The following is a 23,856-nucleotide window of genomic DNA, read 5'->3' as shown; positions in this document are numbered from 1 at the left end:
CTAGAGCAGAATTGTATGTATCCATGACCCATCTACGATATAATTATTCATGTAATAGAACTAAAATAAATAAGAGTTATCCTGAAATTAATAGGATAGGGATTTATAGTTTCTTTTCTATAGTGCTTAGAAATGAACTTAACAATTATAAATAACAATAAATATGCAATAATAATTATTAAAAATTACAATACAATCGAAGGACTCAAATCACTCAATTTTAAAAACGAATATATTTATATCCGGTTTACAAGCACAGATTTTTTCAACTTTTCTCTAGAACGATATTAATGTCACCAAGATTCCGCAGTTTAATGAAATTTGAAAAGTTTAGTTACACTGCATCCTGCAACTAAACTATCAAGATGGTTAGAATGGAATCCCTGTCTCCGGTTTGAAAGCAGCTTTAGGGCTTAGGCTGCACCTCACCCTTTGGGTCGCCTTATCGTATCTCTGCGTGCAGTGAAATACAACTATTTGAATAAACATTAAGCAGTTTTGGTTATGGGCTCAACTAGTCAGTCAAAAATTTTATTCTATGGCTAAGTGTTCGTAATTTTGAAAATTAATATTTTTGTTCGAAAATTCAACTATTTGTTGTAAAATCGATGCATCTTGTATATTATTCGTTTTTTTCGGTAGACAATGCTTTTTGTTGTTGTTAAAAATTAAACTATTTTGTTGAAAAGTAATATTTTAAACTGAATATTTTTTTAACTTATTTTTCGTTGGAAATTTAACTTTTTTGTTAAAAGTTCATTTGTTTAGCTTAAAAATTCAACTAATTTGGTAAAAATTCAATTGTCTTATGGAAAATTAACTTTCTTGTTTAAGATTCGTTTTTTTTTTGTAGAAAATTAATCTATTTAATTGATCATTCATCCGTTTGGTGAAAAATTCAACTACATATTTGTCTAAAAATTCATGTATTTTCCATAAAATTCGTCTTTTCTACTATAAAATTAAGTTTGTTATTGAAAATTCATTTAATATGTCGAAGATTCGTCTTTTCTTGGTAGATAGTAATTCTTATTGGTTAAAAAATTGGTACCTTTTAGGTAGAAATTCCAGGACTTTGTTTGAAAAATTATGTTATCCCGAGTAAACATAATTCGACTTCGCTAAGTCTGCGCGATTACCTCAATCAAGAAAAAACCAATATATGCTCTAGACAAATTACATATGCTTGTATTATTTATTTTCATGGTATATATTTTTATGTAATAATAAGTTTATTTACCTACAATAATTATGTTCTTTGGATGGCGAATCTAAAATTGTCGCCAATGTTTTCCTATCGCCAACAGATCACCACAGATACTTCTAGAAAATTAAAGTTTTAATCCCATCCTGGAAAACTGCATATACCTGCAGTTTTTGAGATCGACAGGGCACCTGACATCTCAGCAAATATCAATTGTTTGCTTCCAGCCCATCTACCTGTTTCGTGGGAATGGCCGGCCCTGTCGGTGGGGCCACAGTTTGTAGAGTTTAAAGTATAATAGACAATAAAATTTACAAACGAAAATATTTGTAATTTTGACCCTGGTAAATTTGAAGCCTATTTAATAATCTGTAAAGAGTCTAAAGAGTCTTAAGGCCTGAACCATAAATTGGTAATATAATTTTCTTGAAGAGAAATTTGGTATATTCATCATGACTTACAATGCACTTCTTGTCTTATGACAAGAATTTGAATGAACTTGGCATGTACCCCCATTGAGAACTTCTACCATAAACGTAAAACTTTCTTTCATATATACGACTACTAAGTCTCGCCCACGTCTCGCCCCTATCCGCGAGCGAGACATAGCCGACTTTAAGTGGAATTCTAGTTAAACCCAGACGAACTCAAGACGAAATATTTTTACTCTGTATTTTGTTAAAGATTTGTCTTTTCTTGTAAAAACTTAATCTTCCAGGGTATATTTTAAGCTGAGGGGCAGTGTTGAACATAAAGGTAGGTTTAATATTTTGCATTAAAATAATAAATTATGAATAATAAACTGTGTATTAAATACATATATAATTAGGTGAATATTTCTAATACGTTGGGAAAGATAATTGGTTAATAATTCTCCTTGGGAACACATGAATCTTGAAATATAAAATTTTAAAAGGTTCGTCGCTCAATAGAATTGGATCATTTTTTGTTTCTAATCATCTCATTATTGCTGGTCTTGAATCCCATTGCTCAAGAGTAGATATTTTGAAGCAGATGTAGTGTTCTTTCGACTCTACAATATTTCAAAATTCAGACTTTCATGGCTTTTATATTTTTTTTAGCTTTCGCGGCAGACCATTCACCGAACGAGCAGTGCAAAATTGTCCTTACAATATTCACTGTGAGCTTTTTGTTTTAAAATCGATTTTTTTACTTTAAAATTTAATGATTGCAGGGGCACATATATGTTTTTACATAGAATCTCACAGGTGCGATGGGGAGTTTTGGCTGTTGGATTGTTCAAGTTCATACACGACGGAAAAAGAATTATTATTGAATCAAGAAAACGCAAGTCCTTTATCAATAGCACTAAACTTTTGTAATTTTTATTAATTTTTTCATTAATTTAATCTCCTGTAAAATAATTAACATATATATATCATTACATATACAGGATCCTATATAGGTTCATATGTTATTTCCAATAGGTCGAACCCTGATTGCACATATAGGAACCTATGCAGGCACCTATACAGGGACTTATATAGGTGTTTTCATGAGGAAGTCGCCACACAAAAGATGTAGTGTTGTCCGAAATTGGAAATATTTTGGGCCCTGGCATTGGGTCGCTTTACGATTCTCAACCTTTTGTTTGAAACCTGAAATAGGCTGGGGAAATGCATGTAAAACGATAAAAGCATGCACAGAAAAGGAGAGATTTAAATTTAAAGAACTGCATAAACGTAAACGTAAAGGTAAAGGTTAACAGTACTAAACAGCAGCAGCAGCAGCAGCAGCAGACTTGCAGAGATGATGAGGGGGGCCATGCCCATTTGCCCATGATTCACCTGTTGGAGTCTCTCCGCGGCATGGATTGTACTCAAGTCAAGCCGGTCCCGGTCGGTCCGCCATGTTGTACTCTTCGTCTTCGTGCCAGTCGCCTGCTGACCGCGACCGGGTGAACGTCAGCGCATGAGCCATGGACTGAGCTCGATGACTTTTCGTGCCGGGCTTTTTCTCATTTTTTTTATTTTTAATTCATCCCCCTTCCTTTTGGTTGCACATCAGTTACCCTCCCTTCGGCAAGGAACTCACCACAAGTCAAAATAGGGCCCACTTCCGGCAACCGCGTCGGTAGTTCGCTAGTTGCGCGCTACCACTTTTATTATTTATTTAATATTTATTTTATTATTATTACTACTACTATTGTCCCTTTGTGATTCTTGTGATTTTTGGTGCGTGATAGTGTGTGAGCGATGGCGATGGCTGCGGAGCCAAGGCGGCCCTGCACCGTCGCTTCCGGTGGTGATCGTGCAATCGGAAGTAGCGGTGGCTCCTACTTCCGAAGAATCAGGACAGCAAGCTTTATCACCTTAGGAATCTTTCTCCTTTCACGTGTGGCTACTACCGGTGCCATTAAAGGACTCGGTACGTTAAGTTTCGTTTCGTTTTTCCTAGCTCTACTCTAACTTCAAATTTTTACCTCGTTCACAAGAACAAAAAGAAGAGAGCCACTGTCGTCCTCCTGAGGACCTTCCAAAATAGATTTTGAGATCTTAAAAATTTGCAATTTTCCCACTCTTGATTATATTTATTCTAGTCATTCCAGAACATTGCAGCAACACAAACTCTCGATTTTGTGCATTATTTTTTGTAATTTCTGGTAGCAATTAACCATGAAAAAGTGTAAAGATTTAACCAAGGAATCGGGAAGTTTGAGGATTACCATTTATTTGTTGCAATATCACCTTAAATAATGAAGCGACTCTTGTAGAAACCAACACAAGAAGCCACTTTAAATCGGGTAATTGTTGAGGAAGTTAGAAAACCTCTTTTTCGTGCGACTCGCTCTTAGTGGCACATCCGGAGAACAGGTCTTTTGTCATGATTCTTATCGTCTGTTTAATTGATTTGTTCAGACTCAAGACCAGATTTTCATGACAAAGTATCCGATATACCAAACAACGCTCATTAGGATGCAATTAACCCTACTTTCTAAAGTGCTACAAATTTTATAGTGAATCCTAAATTTTTTTGGGACGGATAACAGTACCTGCAAAAGGGACTATTTGTACCAAATTTTCGGTACAAATAACGGCATTTTTTCCTCACATATATGGACACTCCCGAGAAAAATATTGATTCCGTACCTTTTTTGTCATAAAGACGAAACGATTAAAGTTTTGTTCTGATATAAAATTTATTTTTATTGATTAATAAATAGGAATTAATTTACAACCTAACCACACACCTGTTTACGTTCGTAAATCGTTATTAATACGTATTGGTCTATTAATAAAGATTATGAATTTTTTACATCGCATCAATTTAGTCAATGAAGATTTCCAATTGAGTAATTTTATTTCGTTTTAACATTTTTTTCTGAATGTTTTTAAACATCATTGATGACAGGAAAATTTTAATTTTAAATGACTTTTTAATACACATAGGAAATTATTCTGTTCTTAAAAGTTTGCTACCACGCTATGATTTTTAAACTTTCTCATACTTTCAAATAGATGAGAAAAATGAAATTATGGACGAAAACCTACTACGTAATCATACAGTATTGTATTTGCTAAACGAAATTAAGCATGATTTAAATTTTACTACAAAAGATTAATTTTAAGTTTTGAAAATTAAAAATATGTGAAAGAAGACTTTAAGACAATATTTGTTTTAATTTTGCAGGTTTTTAAATATATTTACAGAATCTTTAAGCTACTTCCAAACATTTTAAAGTTTTCACGACATTAAACAATAATTAAAATCTTGAAAAAATACAATGTATATTTGTGAAGATTTAAAAAAAAGTTAAGAGCTTTTGAAGAATTAAGAAACTTCTTAAGAATTTCGAAATTTTCCAAAATAATAAAACAAATTCTTAAGATTCATGGGAAAACTGTAAATTATCTATATATTTCGAAACATTTCAAATGATTAGGTAAAATTTTTAAAAAGAATCTGAAAGATTTTGAAGCACATTTTTATTAAAAATTCGATGAAGTTTAAGAGATAATTCATAATTTTAGTGAAAAATTCATCACCATGATTAAAAATGTAACTATTTCTTTGAAAATACGTCTTGGTATAAAATAGTCTTTTTGGTAAAAAGTGTATTGTTTTTCGACTTTTTAATTGGGATATCTCGTATTTCTTTCAACTTTTTTTTATTTTAAATTTTTATATTTTTTGTTTGAAACATTAACTATTACATTTTTCGTAAAAAATTCATCTTTTTTGGTTGAAAATGCATCTATTTAGTTTTGTGTGGAAAATTATTGTCAAGGTAAAATTTTACTTCTCACTGAATATAAATAAGTTCTGAGTGACTTTTTTTTAACTTTCCGCGAATAAATTTACTGAAAATTGAAAAAGTACTAAATTAAAGTTTCTAGAGATGTGAACTGATTTTGTCTACAGAAGGTGAGTCTGTAAAATAGACTTCTAAGTTAACAATGATCAATCAGCCTCTTTTTTTACCGCCTTAATTTAACGATCAGCGGTTATGCATATCGCATGAAATCTTAAAGAATTATTTGACCCAAGACAGTTGACCTACACTCTTCGTGAAATCTTGCGAATCAGCGTGCACGTTGATTCGACACGCTTCCGATCGTGGATAAGTAAGACGACTAGGAATAGAGCCTTTTTTGCGAAAAATTGTTCACTACCGGGATGTCACTTTCTCGGTCGGGATTCGAGCTGCATATCGACACTCGACACTAGAATGGATTAGAGAGCTATCGCATTAAAAAGTCCTGAAAGAAGTTCAACCTTAATTGAACCTAAATGGAACAATTTTTTGTTTTCTGCTCCACCTGCTATTTTTCTTCAAATTTTTAACAAAAAAAAACTAAACAATCATTTATATCCTGGTTTATATCGCACTTTTCACCTCGATAATAGACAATTTCAATTATCTTTCCTTCAAATTGAATTATTCAAAGTCTGATACTAAATGTTAGATATATGCCTAAGTTAAACCGATTTTAAAATTAATCCCAGTGTCCCGGAGACCTAGACATCATAGGTGAAAGGTCAATTTAGTTTGTTAAATTTTTAGGTCATGATTCTTGCCGCACGTAATGATCAATCAATATACTTACATATGCTTGCATCTCATTTGAAAACTGTCTCCAGATTTTATCACATTCAGACATTTTTTCTAATAACTAGAAAGCTTCTTAATCTTGAAAATCTAAAAAGTAGTTAAAAACTAATTACAGAATTACCAATAGGATGATACTTTTAAAATTAGTCATGTTCATTAAAAAGTTTTAAATCGAAGAGAATAACTGACAGAAGAAAAGGTAAAAATAAAGGATAAGGAGACAGTGACAGGACACGTTTCTGCAAGTAGATATTTTTGAAGAAATCTTGCAATATCAGGGAAACGCACCTTCTATCGCACGTTAAGAACCTGTAAACTTTACTTGCATTGTTCTTCTCCAGTTAGTGTTTCACAGTCTCGTTTAGATAACTCCAAAAGATAAAATTCTCCTGAAGTTAATTTTTATGTATGTCACTTTCCCACCTGAGATTTGCTACCTACAAGTGCGTTCAGTGTTTGAAATATTTAAAAGAAAATGTCTTAAATTGACTGAGTACGCACTCAAAGAGAAGTTTTTTTTTAAATTTGAGGAATCGTTTCTTCAAATTTAAGCTTTAATTGCAGGTAAGAGTCTCCTTATTTTTAAATAATGGCTCAGTCAAAATCTATCCGACCAAATATTGCTTTCATGTAAAATTGATACTGTTCAGATTAAAAGTTGTATCGCTATTGTTTGGATCTACACGAAATTAAATATCGAGTGAAAAATGTGGGCAGTTCATGAGTCGTCCTCTTAAATTAATAGTAGATGGTCATTTGTTCGACATAGGGTTGTTTTCGGAAACATGAGACTCGATTTAACCAATCGATCTTTTGATTGAACAATTTCTTTCTTTAAAGGATACGTTCAGGTTGGAACATTCCTATACAGTGCAGTATCAGTTTCTATAAGTCGTGCTAAGAATGAATAAGTACGTTGTATATTGACCTTAATTATTATATTAAAGCAGATAATATAATTATTGATACAAAGAAATTCGTCTTGGATTTAAATAAATTTATGGTTTAATATAGCAAACAAATTCACTTACGAAAATTGTGTCTTTTAGAACAGCAACCCATTTCTATAATTGAAATAAAAAAATGTGAAAAAGAAATTTCTTTAAATTGAAAGAAACTTTTATTTAACCATATACTGGTATAGCAATGCACGAAATTCTTGGATTTAAAGAAGTTTTCTTTGAATGAAAGAACCTTTTTGTCGATGCATATATTCTGGATCATATGTTACTTTCTATATTTATCCCAGAATATGAGAATACATCAATCATGAGTGATGATCTGGTATAGAAGAGTGTTTGTAAAAAATAAATTCTGCAGCTCATATCGATTGATTTGAAATGGCGATAATATGAAAATGGTGATATATCGTCATCGTTGCTTCCGGTTGTTGTGTGGGTATAATTCAGGGTTATATTCAATTCCGAACAAGGTTGGATACCCCACCCAAATTGTAATACAACACTTTTATTCTGTTCTATACACAAAAAGGTCCGATAATTGAATACGATTGAAATCAAGATATTAACTTTTTTTGTTAAATTAGACTGAAAATTGCGCTTTGCTAAAAAAAAATGCAGGAATTTAACTGGGAAGATTTGAGACGACGAGAGGGAACAGGGAACAATCTTGCTGATCTACTCCGACTCATTACACAATTACAGAGGATGCACTTCAATTTCGACTCAATTAGCGTTCAGGCTTTCCAAGCCTTAATTATATACGTGATCGAAACACATATGATTTTAGGAACTCAGGACGTTATCGCACTGTCATGAATTTCAAGTCCTCATATTTTACAATTGTGCAATGTTGTGTAATACAAAAGGATGTTCGCTCGAATACGCTAGTGAGTGCAATTAAAATTTTCATTTAAATTTTGGGGCTGCTGAATTGAAAGAAAAATTCAAAATAGTAAAAACTGCTCATGATGAACAATTATTTCTTGTTACAAAGTTATTACTTCTATATATGAACGCAATTGATAGAATATAGTACACATTTTCCAAATACCTGCATTATGAAGAAAATTTTTGATTCGAAAAAAATCTGTAGGTAATTTAAGAACAAAGTATTGTTGACTTCAAACTGTTGTACTCAAGTTTTAGCTGCAAATTCAACTGTCCATTTTACTCAAGTGACCTAGTCAGCTTGATTCCCTTCTTTTACAGCAAGGTTAGGAACCAATAGCTATATAATACTTACGAAAATTCAGATCAAAAATTAAAAGAAATTAGCTCATATAATTTTTGAGAGGGAATGACACGGAACATTTACATCAACAACTATAATCGTATTATGCGACCTAGGCAGAGAATATTAGTTATTTATAAATACTTATGTATAATACTATACAATATCGGCAATTTGTAATAAAATTCATACAGTAAAAATCAATTTTTAACAAAGAAATAATATACAACTTTGATTCTATTGATTTTGGCCATATAAAATTCAACGATTAAAGAAGTTTCTGGATTTTTCCTGATTGGCTCACCTTTATTATATAATTTAAAATCATAACGATGAGTTATGGAAAGACTAACTAGAAATATTTCTTAAGATTCTAAAACTGGCCTTTTATTGTTAACATATCTATAGAAAGTGTTCTTCAGATTAAATGTTGTTTTTTTCTGATGACGTCCTCTGGCGTTGATCGAAAACGTTACTTAGCCAAATGTTTGAAAAATTGCGTTGGAAGTAATAAAGAATGTTGCCCGGGAGAGGTAATCCCTGCATCATCTTTATTTGAATAAATATCATGTTTGCATAAAATGAACCTTTTTCCCATTGCGTACTTCCACGTGAAATGATTTTCGACCAGGTATTTCCGTGTGCGTGACGTAGGTGCGTTCACGCACACATTCTCCATTCACACCCAAACTATCCAACCAAGCCGCCTAATAAGTGCGTGCTCGATTTGAGAATCCTTGTGGAACCGGTTTCAGGATCAAGTGTAGCATTCGTGTAAAGCGATTACGATCTTCGGAACCCTTCGGTCCAAGCTCTGCAGTTTTGAATAGAATGGGAGAAAATTCTGGCATATATTCAGTGAATAAAAGATCTCCCTCTCAATGAAAATAATAAACGAGAGAGTGAGGAAGAGAGAGAGAGACAGCAAGAGCAAGAAAAAAAGTAGGACAGGGGAAACACAAAGATATTGATCTCAAAACAGGTGGTTCCGAAACGGTAAATGCTCTTCAAGCTCTAAACACAAAAAATAAGGAGGCCTGAATTAGCGCGCCCGATTCTAATTGGTATGCGTCTAAAGAGCTTAGTTTCACTGCAACGATAAATGGTTCATTAATCATTTTTAAAGAATGCCTACGGCTCCACTAAACTCAATAAAAGAAGGTAAAGGATGTCTCACAAACGTAAAATAGCTTTTACAGATCCAACTTGACATTTGTTTAAACTCGAAACATCTCATATAAGTCTGCGTTTGGAAAGATCTACCTGATGGAAAATGAATGGCTACATGCAAGTATACGAAGCAATTTGCTCCCTGAAGTCAGAAAATCGATTAACAAATTTGATGTCAAATTTTGCGATGCTCTAGTAACCAGTTGATATTCACAATAATTTTCGTTGCAACCTTTCGTGATCACGAATCGTTTTCCTTCTACCTGTTGCCTGTGCTACACATGCAACGGTTACAGAGCCCGCAAGTCATCGACCTTGAAATTTTAATGAGCATCACTTCGAAATCAGGACCTTGAAATTGATCAGATAATGAACCATTTTTTATTTATCTAATTCTCAGTTTTCGAACTATCAGCAAATGTTTTCTCATTTTGAATTTATAATCGCTCTGAAGATGTGTCTTTTTCCAAGTTTGGAAGCAGGTTCTATTTAAAAATGAAAAGTCGGTGTATTTGTCGTAAGTAGCAGCTCTACTTCAAGGACCGGTTTTCACGCGAGTCGAAAAGAGACGAAAGGTGGAGGAGAGATATGGTTGAAAAAAAGTCGTTTGAGCATACATTACACGCCTGATACGATATACCAAAGGGACATTCATTTCTCGTCTCCAATCAACTCTCCGTGTAGGATCACTTTACATTAACCTTCATCGTAAGATCCTTCTTCAGAAATTTTATCTTTAATCTTCCCTATACTTTCTGTATCATTCTTAATTTCTTAATATAAATTAAGGCAGTTCCTTTATATTTTTATTTGCAAGTCCTTTTCACAAAGAGGAATAATATTGCCACGATGAGTCATTTTCAAATATTTTAACTTTGGAATATTTTTCACTCATTCCAACATATTTGTTTATATAGTTTTTACGTAGTTAGGTACTTCCAATTCCACTGGCATAAATTACATTCGGAAATCTTTTGTTCATTGACGTATAATAATTAAGTTGTTGAGACTAATGTTGTGTATTGTCATATGAGGAGAGTACACATATATATGTGGGCTGAAAACAAATCAAGTGTAGGTGACTTTGACAACTGGAATTGGTTTTAGGTGATAAAACAAAAAAAATAATTTTTGTAGGACAGTATTGTTGCTTAATTATGACAAACTAAGTTTTGTGAAATGAAAAAATTAAAATCTATATATTTAAATTGTTCTAATTTCATTTCCGGGATATTGTATGAAAGTGAATTGAGTTATTATTCTCCGCTATCAAACATTTATTTCTTCAAATAACCAAGTTCTCACTGTTATTAAATTTGTAATTGTTACATTAAAAACTAAAATGAGAAACGTGACTAAGGAAATCATATCCAACAATAGCTAAGTAAATGGTAAAGATTTCTGATACCTTCATTAAATTTTCATTTTATAATTTACTCCATATTACAGTTTTCTTAGAAATTAAATATAGAGCTAAATCGTTAATTGCAAAATATTCAGAGAGTTTTAAATCACGTTTCCTCAACCTGTTTATCGACAATCAATAGCCTCTAAAGCTATTGCTAATTTATTAAAGTTTTTCTCTCATTTGGAGGCTCTCCTGCTCAACTAATATAAAAAAAATTACGACGCTCATAAAAACGCAAGTAAAACATATTATTAGGCTCTAAAGATGTAACGTAAAAGTATGCTCAGCCTATAAAATATACTTTTAAACGATATAATTAATTCCGAGATGTAAGTAGCGAATTATCTGTTTGCATTTTTAGACATTTATAAACAATCTGGCAAATTTTCCAACGAGTTTTTAGGTTTATAAAACTACTGGGTGTAACTTATATCTCTATGAAACTGAAGTGTATATTTTTAATAAACGTGTGCAATCCTAAAATCATGGACAATAAATTAATCAAAGGTCAGGATGTCTACCTAACCAGAGTATCGTAAATATTGCCAAATGACCGGCAATTTCGTTAATTGCGAATAAAAAAACAAAAAAAAAATAACAGAAAATTACTGAAAATAGTATTTAGTGACAAGGATTTCTCTCGCGAATGTACTAACATGCAATTAAAAGTGACTTAATATCTATTTTATTACTCTAACTCTTGAGTTAGAACAGGGAATTTGCGAAAAAAATCATAATTCTTCCTCGGAACAGCCAATTAAAAAAAAAACATCCTTGCGACGTGGAGTTTCAGTAAAAAATATAATTTCGACAATTAGGACAGGTAATTTCTGCAAAGAATGTTAATTTTGACTTTTGAACAGGGAATTTCGTAAAGAATGATAATTTTTACTTTGAAACGGGAAATTTGAGTAAAAAGTTTAATTTTGAGTTCAGGGCAGCGAATTTCAGTTCAGAGATATAATTTTAATTCCCGTGAAGAATTATAATTTGGACTTTGGGAAAGGGAATTTTAATAAAGAAATATAATTTTGAAAAATGTGACAGGGGATTTCAGTAAAGAAATATATTGTGATTTAGACGGAGGAGATTAAAACAAAATTTAGTTCAAATTTAGAATTATAATTCTTGTACCAATTTTTTTTCTTCACATCAGAATTGTAATTCTTAAGACCAAAAATTAGTTAAAGTAGGACCTCGCAGGGTTCTATAGGTGCTTATATTTTTGAGCCATATGTCAAATTTGGGCCCTATGTCCAAATTGAGTCGCATAGAAAGGATTGGATTTGAAGTATTTATCTCCAGGGCAGTGAGGGACAATTATCGAGGGAGCGAAAGAAAACACCGTGTAAACTGTAATTGAAGACTTGGACGTTGCATTAATGCAATTCTTGTGCGAGACAAAAGCCCTTTTTGTACTCAACCCTTCAATTATAGGAGACCACGCATTTAGAGATTACCAACTCAAGAGCTAGATTTAGCTGACCTTAAACAATGAAAGTAGTTATTATTGAATAAATTAAAAAATAAACAAATCCAAATCCTCCTCTTTCAATTCCTGGTGGAATTAATTTCCCACCTTTACCCGCGTTACATTTTTTCCTGTTTTTTAAAATTAATTTTCAATAAAAAACGAAAGTATCTTCTGATCTAATCTGCAAGTAAAATGTAAGGACCGACAAGCATCAGCAAATATGTGTTCGGAAAAGTGATTAACAGGCGGCATGGGCCTTCGAGCGTAAAAAATTTCCTGAGAAAAGGTTAGCCAAGTATTGTGGCATTGCCGGACACTTTTCAAATGCCAAGGTCGTTTTACTGACACAAGTCCTGATGACTTCTCTGGTGCAAACAGGTGCGCGGCTAATTTTTGATCAAGCCATATATATGGGATTTAATAATAATTAACGAGAGGGCGATTAACGCACACATATATTACCACCTATTAATTCCTTATTCAATTCTTCGCCTCAGTCCTCAGCCTCGGTGTCAGGCATGCGTCTTATCATATTTCATGAAAGAAAACCTCTTTTTATGGCCCCGCACCTCATATTTCCATTTCTTGCATTAGATAATGATCATGATTGCAAATTGAAATTTGTCATAATTTCAAACGTCGACATTCTTGTCTTGGAAGCCTATAAAAATATTGTTCTCACTTTTAAAGAACATGTGCTTCAGATATCGGGACCTCCATGCCGGATTCCTAAAAGACAAACTTTCATCTCACCAAGTTTCTTTTTAACTTGCACACATTGTACCGTTTGGATTGGTTTTCATTAAAATCATAGAAACCATACATTTTGATGTGAAATTGGCCAGGGAATTGAAATTTTGTGGTCCCCGTCACTTTAAGTAATCTCTTCATATATGTATATGTACAGTCAATAATCATTGCGATTTGGTCGGTTCTTACTGCATGATTCGCCTGAAATCGTGGCAACGAGTACCAATGGCACCGACAAACGACCAGAGTATCCGGTATTCGTCTGCTTCGCTGGCTGGCACGGATGAGACGCGGTTTCATGTCGTTTTGCGATACCATAAAAGAAAAGAAAAGAAAAGAAAATGTGAAAAATTCCCATCCCTTCCAGCTGCCACAAGTACGTGCCTCGGATTCGCGCGAATAATCACGGATCGTGCAACTCGAAAGCATTCGTCTTCTACTTAATAACTTGGTTCGCGTAACGTTCTTCTCTCGCTCTCCTGAGAATGCTACATGCGATAATATGTTCAAGGTTGACATGTTTATTGTTAATTTATTTGTTTTTTTGCTACTTGCTTCTAGTGAAAGAAAGGAAACAATTAACTTGTCAGATTTGAAAATTACACCATCCGCGAAGTCTCTTATCGGCAACAACTCTCATAGTAGGAAATGTGTATAAATACTTTTTAAGATCCGGCGAAAATTGCACTGTCGAATATTTCCTTGTGTAGAAAATAAAGTAAAATTGTTCTCCACAGTCAGTAACATACGATACCATTTTCTCAATTTGATATTAAGATACATATTTATTACAAAAGATTTGAAATTTGAAATTTTCTTATGCTCATTTTGGAAAAACAGTTTAAATATTATTTTATTTAATAGCCTATTTTAAAAAGACCATGGAAGCTTTATTGTAAAAAATGAACATTCTCCATGAGCTGGACGTTTTTCATTTTGATAAAGGCGTGGTAAAGGCTGTTAAGACTATTTAAATCATTTAAATGGGCGTGTTTCGTTTTGATAAGGGCTATTTTAATCCATGAAATGGGCATTTTTAGATTTTGGAAAGGCGTTCCATAATTGCATGTGGTAAGATTAAGCATTTTGCGTGTTAAAAAAGGGGTAGTCTGAATTTTTGAAGAGAGATAAACGTGCTTATCGAGTTAAAAAGGCGTGTCATGATTACTTGAGGACAGATAAGCGTTTATCGAGTTTAAAATAGTGTGTCATAATTACTTCAAGTGAGACTGGGTATTTTTCAAGTCGAAAAAGGTGTGAAATTATTACTCAAGTTGAAACATCGCTTTATCGTGTTGAAAAAGGCGTATAATGATTATTTGTGGTAAGACAAGCGTTTTCCGAGTTGAGAAAGAGACGAAAGGCGTGACATGATTATTTAAGGAGAGATGAGCGTTTTTTGAGTCGTAAAGGGCGTGGTTACTTAAATTAATGAGATGGGCGTTTTATAGTTAAGAAAAGCGTCTTAAGATTCCTTAAGGAGAGATGGGCATTTCCCGAGTTGGGAAAGGCGTGGAATGATTACTTGAGATGAGATTTGACATTTTTTTTATTGAAAAAAGCATCGCATGATTATTTAAGGAGAGATGGGCGTTTTTAGATTTAAGAGAGGCGTATGCGTTTTCGAATGAGGAAAGGCGTGACACGATTATTTTAGGAGAGATGGGCATTTTTCGAGTTGAAAAAGGCGTGCTTATTTAAATTAATGAAATGGGTGTTTTTAGATTTAAGAAAGGCGTTTTAAGATTTCTTGGGGAGAGATAGGCGTTTCCCGAGTTGGGAAAGACGTCGAATAATTTCACGAGGTGGGATTTGAGATTTTTTTTATTGAAAAATGCGTAGAATGATTATTTAAATAGGCGTTTCACGAATTAGGAAATGCGTGGCATAATTTCTTGAGGTGAGATTTGAGATTTTTCATTGAAAAAGGCGTAGCATGATTATTTAAATAGGCGTTTCCCGAGTTGCGAGAGGCGGGGCATAATTTTTTTAGGTGAGATTTGAGATTTTTCTTATTGAAAAAGGCGTAGCATGATTATTTAAGGAGAGATGGGCGTTTTTAGTTTCAAGAGAGGCGTGTCATGATACTTAAGGTGAGATTGGCGTTTTCGAATTTGAAAAAACTTGAATTGATTATTTTAGTGGAGATGGGCGTTTTTCGAGTTGCAAAAGGCGTGTTTATTTAAATTAATGAAATGGGTGTTTTTAGAGTTAAGAAAAGTCCTTTAAGATTCCCTGGGGAGAGATAGGCGTTTCCCGAGTTGGGAAAGGCGTGGCATAATTTCTTGAGGTGAGATTTGACATTTTTTCTATTGAAAAAGGCGTAGCATGATTATTCAAGGAGAGACGAGCGTTTCTAGAGTTAAGAAAGGCGTGTCGTGATGTTTAAGGGGGGATGGGCGTTTTTCAATTTGAAAAGGCGTGGCTCGATTTTTTTAGGAGAGATGGGCGTTTTAGAATAATAGAGGCATATGCGTTTTCGAATTGGAAGAAACGCGACACGATTATTTTCGGAAAGATGGGCATTTTTCGAGTTGGAAAAGAAATCGCTCGATTATTTTTGTTCCTTTTTAATTTTCTCGATCAAAACTTCATATTTTTAATATACAGATTTTTGTCTCTGCATGTACGGTTTTCTTCGAAAATAAATAATATAACTGAGATTTCAATTTTCAATTATAAATGAAGTGATAAATCACAAAAAACATAAATTAAAGTGGCGGAGAATATATCGCAATTAATTTAATACATTTTTGCTCGTTAGATTCGTGTGACACAGTAACCTTATTAATATATTCACTACAGAGAAGCTTGATATTTCTTATTACATTGTCGCGAATAATGATTTAAATCAGTAAATTTTTATCCGTATTGTTTTAATTTAACTTAACTGTTTTATGGGCATGATCGAAAATTCAATGAGTAAACCGAATAAGAGGGAGTGAGCTTCTACCATATACAGTTTTATACACACGTATATTCTATACGTGACTGACACTGACAACTCCACATGTATACCGGGCGAATAAAAAAAAAGTAGAGTTAAAATCCGGATTGTTACGTCATAGCTAGGAGGACGAGATATCGAAATATAAAAAAGTCAACAAAAAAAGAAATCGAATTTCCACTTCTGTGTTTTAACCAACTGACATTCTTCAGAGTATATCTATGAATTTTCAATCAAATAGTTGAGTTTTCCACTAAAAAGTTCAATTTAAGTGGATTGTTTCAATTTCAGGTTAAAAAATGAATTAGAAAAACAGATTTTTCAACAAAATAATTAAATTATCAACGAAACAGATGAATTGTTAAATGAAAAACTGGATTTTTGACAAATAATATGTCAAAGACAAAATTTGTAATTTACATGAAAGCAATTGAGTTAAAAAATACGAATTTTCAATCAATTTTTAAAGCCACAGCCAAAGCAAACTAATTTGCAAATAAACAGTTGCATTTGTAACCAAAATAATTTAATTTCTCCTAAAAGAGATGCATTTTTGAGCCAAAAAGATAAATTTTGAATCTTTTACGAAAGACTTCAATTTTCTACCAACAAACATTTTTCAGTCGACTGAGATAAAATTTGCAATTAAAGCGTTTAATTTTCCTAACAAAACAGCTAATTTTTAATTAAACAGTTGAATTTTCTACATAAATAGTAGAATTTTCAGCGTAAAAAGACGAATATTCAACAAAACAGTTGAATTTTAAAGCAAAGTACCCGCACAGAACTAAATAATCAGCAGTTTTTCCGAAAATGGATTCACTGCACACAAAATTAAAAAAAAATCTAATACATATTGTGATAAAAAGATTTCTTCGAATTCTCATTTTAAATATAGCAATCAAAAAAATTCTTTAAAATTTTAGCGTAGAATTTTAACTCAGTAATAATTTTTTTCTTTCCTTCAACGTCGATATTTCCAAAAAATTTTACTGTTTAATGGAGCAAAAAAATGTCTACTTTTTATAGTCCTTTTTTTACCCCAAATACCAAGAGGAAGTAAATTTGTGTAAAAAATGAAAATTCGATTTTCAATCGCTACCGAAAATAATGTCAAATTTCTTGGACGATTAAAATTTTTCTTATGAAACTTTTTTCGCGTGATCTAAGCAACACTTCCGATCGGGAGTGCACTATTGTTTTATCTTTAAATTATGATTTTACAGAATGTTTTTTCGCTTTGCTGAAAATTTTTGATTTTTTGCTTATCTAGTTCTGTACTGCCACTCTTTTATTTTAAGTTGGGACAGGGAATATATCAAATAAATAAATAAATCACGTAAATAATTACAATTATCCAGATTTGGAACAGGTAATTTTCTAACAGAATTGTAATTCCCGGTTAGGGTATAGAATTTCAGTAAAGAATTTAAGTTTGGGACAAGAATTATAATTTAGACTTTAGGACAGGGAATTTTTGTGAAAAGTTATTATTTCTATTTGCAACAGAGAATTGTTGACATGGAACGGAAGTATTGGAAAATAATTTTAATTCTGATTTATAAGCAGGGAATTAAAAGAGTTCGTTGTCCAATTCAGAATTGCATTTCTTTTGCAAAATTTTCTGTTTCAAATGGGAATTTAGTATCTTATGAGTCTTATGATTAAAAATGATCTGATGTTTCAACTGAACATTATAATTCTTTTCTAAAATTTCCAGTTTCAAGCCAGAAATTTTTTAAAAACACTGGAAACGCACTTATTTTCGCCGTTCGAGGACGTAAACATTCAGTTATATCCTTCCGGAAGGAAATCTCACCAATGATCCTCAGCGAAGGGGAAAAGGCCGCGCTGCGCTCTGATTGGCTTGTTTGTCACGTGGTACTACGAAGTGGTGGATGTCAAACGGATATAAATGAGAGTTATGCAGAGGCATAAGCGCGAAAGGATATGAGTGAGAGGATATAACCGCGGTACCAGTATATTTAGAAATCTTTAAACATTGTTGTAAATCATTTGAACCTCTTGAACTTTTTTTAATTCACCGGGAGAATAAAACCGGGAAATTACCAGCAATTAAAAAATATCCTTTAGATAGCAACCCTAATGACTGTGAAGCCTGTTATTATAAAAATGATGATTCATAAGTTTATAAGATTTATATATGATGGCTGGAGATTTGATACCCGATTAGGTACTTAAATTTTCGATTGATCCTAAAAGAAATACCCAACTCAAAGGGACAGATAGAAACTACTTAGCTCTAAAAGTGTCATATTGTGAAAGAAAGTTGAGTGAAAGTTTAAAATTTAAATACATACGACAATTCATGAACAGGAGAAGCTTTTTTCTTTGAATTATCGAAATTGAATTCTAAACCTGCATTAAATGTTCTTATTATACTCTTCTGCAAAATGACAACTTTTAGCTACATTTTGTTCCTTCTGTCACCCTAAGTTACATACTATCTTTCAAGACCCGTTAAAATGTGGGACACTTGCTGTCTGGTGGATTTAATCGAATGATTTAGTGTTTGAGAGCGGCTCTTATCCAAGAGAACCTATTTTTGAACCACCCGATAGGTACAAGACATATGTATATTGTATATACAGGGAGGTATGATCGGACGGGACGGGACCATTGGAGCCAGGGTCCCGCTATCCGGTCGTCCGCTAGGCTGAGGTGAATGAACTTGAGCCCGCCTACTGACTTTACCTGCTGCCAGGAGAACCTTGTTATCTCGATTCTTACGAAGAAGAGCTTGCTATGAGCCCCTTCATCTCATTTTTTCCTTCTACTTTTCCTACCTCCATTTTTTACACCCTACGTGTCTCAGTCTCTCCCATAGAAATTTAACTATTACCGCCTAACGCCTTCCTTCTGATGACGCTGCGCTGCAGTTGAACTCATCAGAACAGGTTATGAATCTCGATGAAAAACTGATTCAGGAAGAACTAAGAGTCCCCGTTAAGGTGGTACCAAAAAGTATTTTTTTCTTTGAAAGACTTGACTCTCAAATAAACCATTTATAAATATTCCCCTTACTATATACAAAACTCACCTTATAAAAATAAATAGTTTTTTTTATTTATCCAAGACCCGTTACACAAATGTTTTCACTTACGAATAGAGTCGCAGATCATGTGGATTGACTGGTTTTTCATTTTTAGACAAGTTACAACTCAAGTAAAACTTGTGGACAATTCGGTTTATAAATTCAAAAAAATGTTATTTATGTGATGAAAGGTGACGGATAAAACATTTGTCTATAATTTTCTGAATATCCTTGTCTTGGTGCAACAATAGAGAAGATTCATGTTTGGAAGTCGCCTTATGGTAGACGTCGTAAAATGTTAGAACGTCAGAGCTAAATTCTCACAGTTATTTACTTCCGTCGACGTTCGGTTCATGTGATTAACACGAAGTAAACGGAAGAGCCCCAGAGTCGTATAATGTAAAAACGTGACTGTAAAATCCAAGTCATCCGTGCAAAATCAGCCATTACCTGACAACCTGAACTCCGAAACAGTAGATTGTGTATAAAAGGCGGAAAAAAGACGATTTAGACGAGTGGAAGCGAGATGAGCATTTTGTTCGAAAAGGTGTGGCATGGTTATTTGAGTTGAGATGAGCGTTTTTCGGGTTGGAAAAGGCGTGACACGACTACTTGAGGTGAGATTGGGTATTCCTTCTGGCTTGAAAAGGAGCATGAAAATACCAATTTTTAGAGGAGGTTGTACAAGAAAGCTATTGTTTCATCATTAAATTCGTTAATTAATGTTTCTAACGTTAGTGAAGGTAATAACTTTACTGTTCTTATCTTCATTTCCCACAGTTGCGGAAAATATAATAATAGATGTCTCGTTTCTTCCGCCTTTTTATTTCTTTCGTGCAACATATTTATTTAATTACTTTATACAAATTCTGATTTTTTGCAAGTAATTATAATGAAGCAATGCTGTTAAATTAAAAATAACGTGTTATAAAGTCAAACTGAAATTCCTGAGCAAAATACCTGTCTTCAGCAATCGAGATTCTGGGAGAACACAATATATACTTATTGCAGCATCGCCATTAGGGAAAAGTGAATTTCAACCTTCACCCATCGCCTCTTACTTTTCCAACCCAGCAACCCAAGAAGCAAGAAACGTAGCCTCAATTATAATGCCTTAAGCTCACATGAACTCTTGAATGAAACTTTTTATGATAGAATGGAAATCGATATAAAGTTAATCCTGAAATTTAGAAATCAGAAATCTGCACAGAAACAACAATTTATAGAGATCGAAATTGCCATTAAATTATCAGCATGCGCTTTTTATTGATGGATATACTGCGCCTTTATAGCGAATTTAGCTGAAATAAGTAATCGTTATAAATGAAATAAAACGAGTTATAACGATCCTGAAATAAGAAATTCTTCAGAAGAATTTCAGGCTAATAAGAAACAATTCAGATATAGGATGAAAAAATAATAATTACACAGCAGATGAAAAGGTCATTACAGAAGGTTCCCGTTGGTGATTCGATTGCATGCAATGAACATGTCTCGGTAATGCGGGTTCCGAGGATTTCTCCATTGTCGATAATCCGATTGAGTTTTAACGAGCTTTATGATAATTATTATATCCTCTTTGAGCTACGTGGCATGTTTATTGAACGGTCAGTAAAAAAATTAAGCAATTAGTATTAATTATTACTAAACGCAAAACCTCACTAATAAATAACAGAAAAATAAAGAAACCAATTTTTATTATTCTTTGGTAATCAGTTTCCGTGTATTGAGATCCTGTTTTCACCCACGCGACCCTAGATGCTGGCTCATTCCGCCGCTAAACAAAGGCACAAAAAGTGTAGCACCAAAAGAAAAGTTAGAAAGTTTTGATTGCAGTGTCAAAAAAACTATGTAATAAAATGATTCTAAGTTTTAATACTTTTGACGCTTGTATTTGAGAACCCTCATTCTTGAGTTTATAAAAACTCGATTCTTAAGTTTTAATACTAAAGCTTCAGAACTTTAATTGCGAGAGAATAAAAAAGCTCCGAGATAAAAAACAAAAACAAGAAAGAATTCGATAGTCTAACCCTTTCTTGTTATAGAAGATCTCTAATTGATGATATTACCTATATAGAAAGTGATGTGATATCTTTTCACATTTTACAGTAAAGTAACTGGAGATTCACCTTTCGAAGTATATGCCCTTTATTTATCGCTTACGTAATCCATGCTGCAACCAAACACATGCCGACGTTTTAATGCTACGAGCTACACGTTACCAACCTTTCTTCATGCATCATTAACTATATCTATAGCAATTGCTACAGTAAGAGAGCAACATGCTCTTATGAACAACCTATAGAAATTAATGTAAAGAGACTAGCCGGCAAGGACACACATCTGCTTGCAGCTTGTTCTATATAAAAAAATTCTTAAAATAGAATTTTTAGTTTTAAAGCCCCTTCAAAAGTAATTTTATTCTTACTAAAAGGCTTTTAACTTTAAATTGCACGTTATTCAACTTCAAATAAAAATGTATGCATAGTTTAACAGTTTTAATCTTTAATTTTACATGCTTCACTTGTATGATGCACCAGAAATATATTAAAATATGAATTGGTATACATTGTATTGAATCTGAAGTAAGTGTCATGAAGGAAAACTGCATCTAGGATTTGTTTAGTGTCATCGGTGAAAGTTTGAGTTTCCCACGAGGACCCTACATTCAACGAATTACTCTGCAATTGCATTATGCAAACTACAGACGGCTTTATCTCTTGGTTCCTCTCGGAAGTCGCTGTTCTTCATTTTACTTTCGTCCTCTTTCATCGAGTTCAGGGTTCTTGCACGATCAGATATTGCGCACCAACCGTGAAAACTTTAATAATTTGCCACCGCAAATTTCGTTTTCTTCCTTTTCGAACTTGTGTGCGTTCGTATTCGTCTTATATTCCTTGAATTCCTTTCAACTCATTATTTCTAGACGGTTCTAGTTATTCATTTAATTCCTATTTCAAATATTTTAATTGTACTTGGAATAGGAGTAGGTTTTACTTTTATAGGGAAAGACCATTTCTAACAGCGACTGTCGATTGGTATTCAAGGTCTATATTTAACTTTATTCATAGAAAAACTCAAATGCAGACACTAAGCTCAAGATTTGTTCCAATGTTCAGGGTTGCCCGTGAATAGAACTGTAAGATCTGTTTTAATTGAAGCCTAAATGTTTGCTCCTCAATTTATCAAAAGTTCCAAGAGAGTAACAAGAGTGTTTATTTATATTGATGGATATTTTTGTATCAATTGAACACCATTACAGTAAAAGTGATACCATCAGATACAAGGTGTAAAAAAAACTTAGACCACATTCCATTTAATATCAACCCAATTATTTCCGGGAGTGCGTGAAGATAATACGAACATTGTGCTTCTTGCTTTGTACGGTTGCATGGCCGGTAATAGTATCGAATTTAAGGTCAGTGACTCTGTGCATCGAAATTCAATTGTCACGACTGCTTTTTAAACCAAAGAAAGCTATCTTTAAATATCATGTACAACACGAAAAAAATCAGTGTCTGGAAGTATATCCCTTTATCCTATCTTGTGTACATTGTATAAACAATACACAAAACATACACTGATATGCATCGTTCAAGCAAACACAAAACAGATAAAAGACTTTAAATTCTTAAAGATTCGAGGCAACTTGGTAATTAAATTCAAGCCTCAATTATAGTATCATTCTCTACATTAAAGTAAGTAAAGTGTCCAATAAATAAGCGAGAATAATCAATGAAATTTTAATATACTGAATGACTTTTTGTAATTATAAATTTCAGAAACAATCTTTTTTAAAGAACCACCTCGATGCTGACGGACTTGAAATGAGTCACTCGTATGCATATGAAGCAGAACGTCGACAATTTATGAAAAAGAGTCAGCGAATTTTTTTGCTGAGTTGAGAAGGCGATATGATAAAAATTTGACCTGCTTAAACTTATCCAGAGGTCTCAAGTCCTCATCAATATAATATTTCAAGACAGTAAAATTATTGTTTAAAAATAAAATATTTTGATGCGGAGCAGTCTTTCATTCTTTTGTAAAAATATCAACACTTATTTTTTTAGCACAACATTTTTCAAGAGTATGTGTAATCAAAGGAGTAGTTGATACAACTTTTACAATTAAAAAATACAGTTATTGTAACAATAATTTACTTGAGTGCAATAACGGTGTTATTGTGTTTAAAAAATGCACATGCTTTTTATTTGTTATTTATGCAGTTATGTACAAAACAAGTGAAAAATAAGTTATTTCTGAAAATGCAAGAACACCGCTATTGCGCTTAAGTCGACTGTAATGACACTTTTTGTTTACTTTACTTTCATGTAAAATTGATATTGTTGAGGATGTACTAAAGTTATCTCATGATCAAAAATGAGCACTGTTAAAATTGATTGTCAATTGTAACTAATTTGGAACAGAAATGAAGGTTAAAATGTTATTCATCCTAATGTTTTATGGGCTCATTTTATTCATTGGAATATTCTATAAAAATATCTTTTGTACGTTTTTATTTGAAAAGTATTATTAAAAAAAAAATAGTTTAAATAAAGAAAACAATTGTGTAGTTCATGA

The 23,856-nt window shown here is 32.9% G+C and overlaps 1 protein-coding gene across 1 annotated transcript in view; it reads left to right on the top strand.

Moving 5' to 3' along the window:
- The first annotated feature begins 3,128 nt into the window (after positions 1–3,128).
- LOC117171701 (low-density lipoprotein receptor-related protein 2) overlaps positions 3,129–23,856 on the top strand; it is a 61,695-nt gene continuing 40,967 nt past the window's right edge. Inside the window, exon 1 of the mRNA XM_033359254.1 lies at positions 3,129–3,592. Coding sequence (XP_033215145.1) covers positions 3,421–3,592 — 172 coding nt within the window. The 5' untranslated portion in view covers positions 3,129–3,420. The remainder of the gene's footprint in view (positions 3,593–23,856) is intronic.

Source organism: Belonocnema kinseyi, chromosome 4, assembly GCF_010883055.1.
Source record: "Belonocnema kinseyi isolate 2016_QV_RU_SX_M_011 chromosome 4, B_treatae_v1, whole genome shotgun sequence".
Lineage (NCBI taxonomy): Eukaryota > Metazoa > Arthropoda > Insecta > Hymenoptera > Cynipidae > Belonocnema > Belonocnema kinseyi.
Note: the sequence above shows the minus strand (reverse complement) of the source record. Positions and strands in the feature narration are given on the sequence as shown.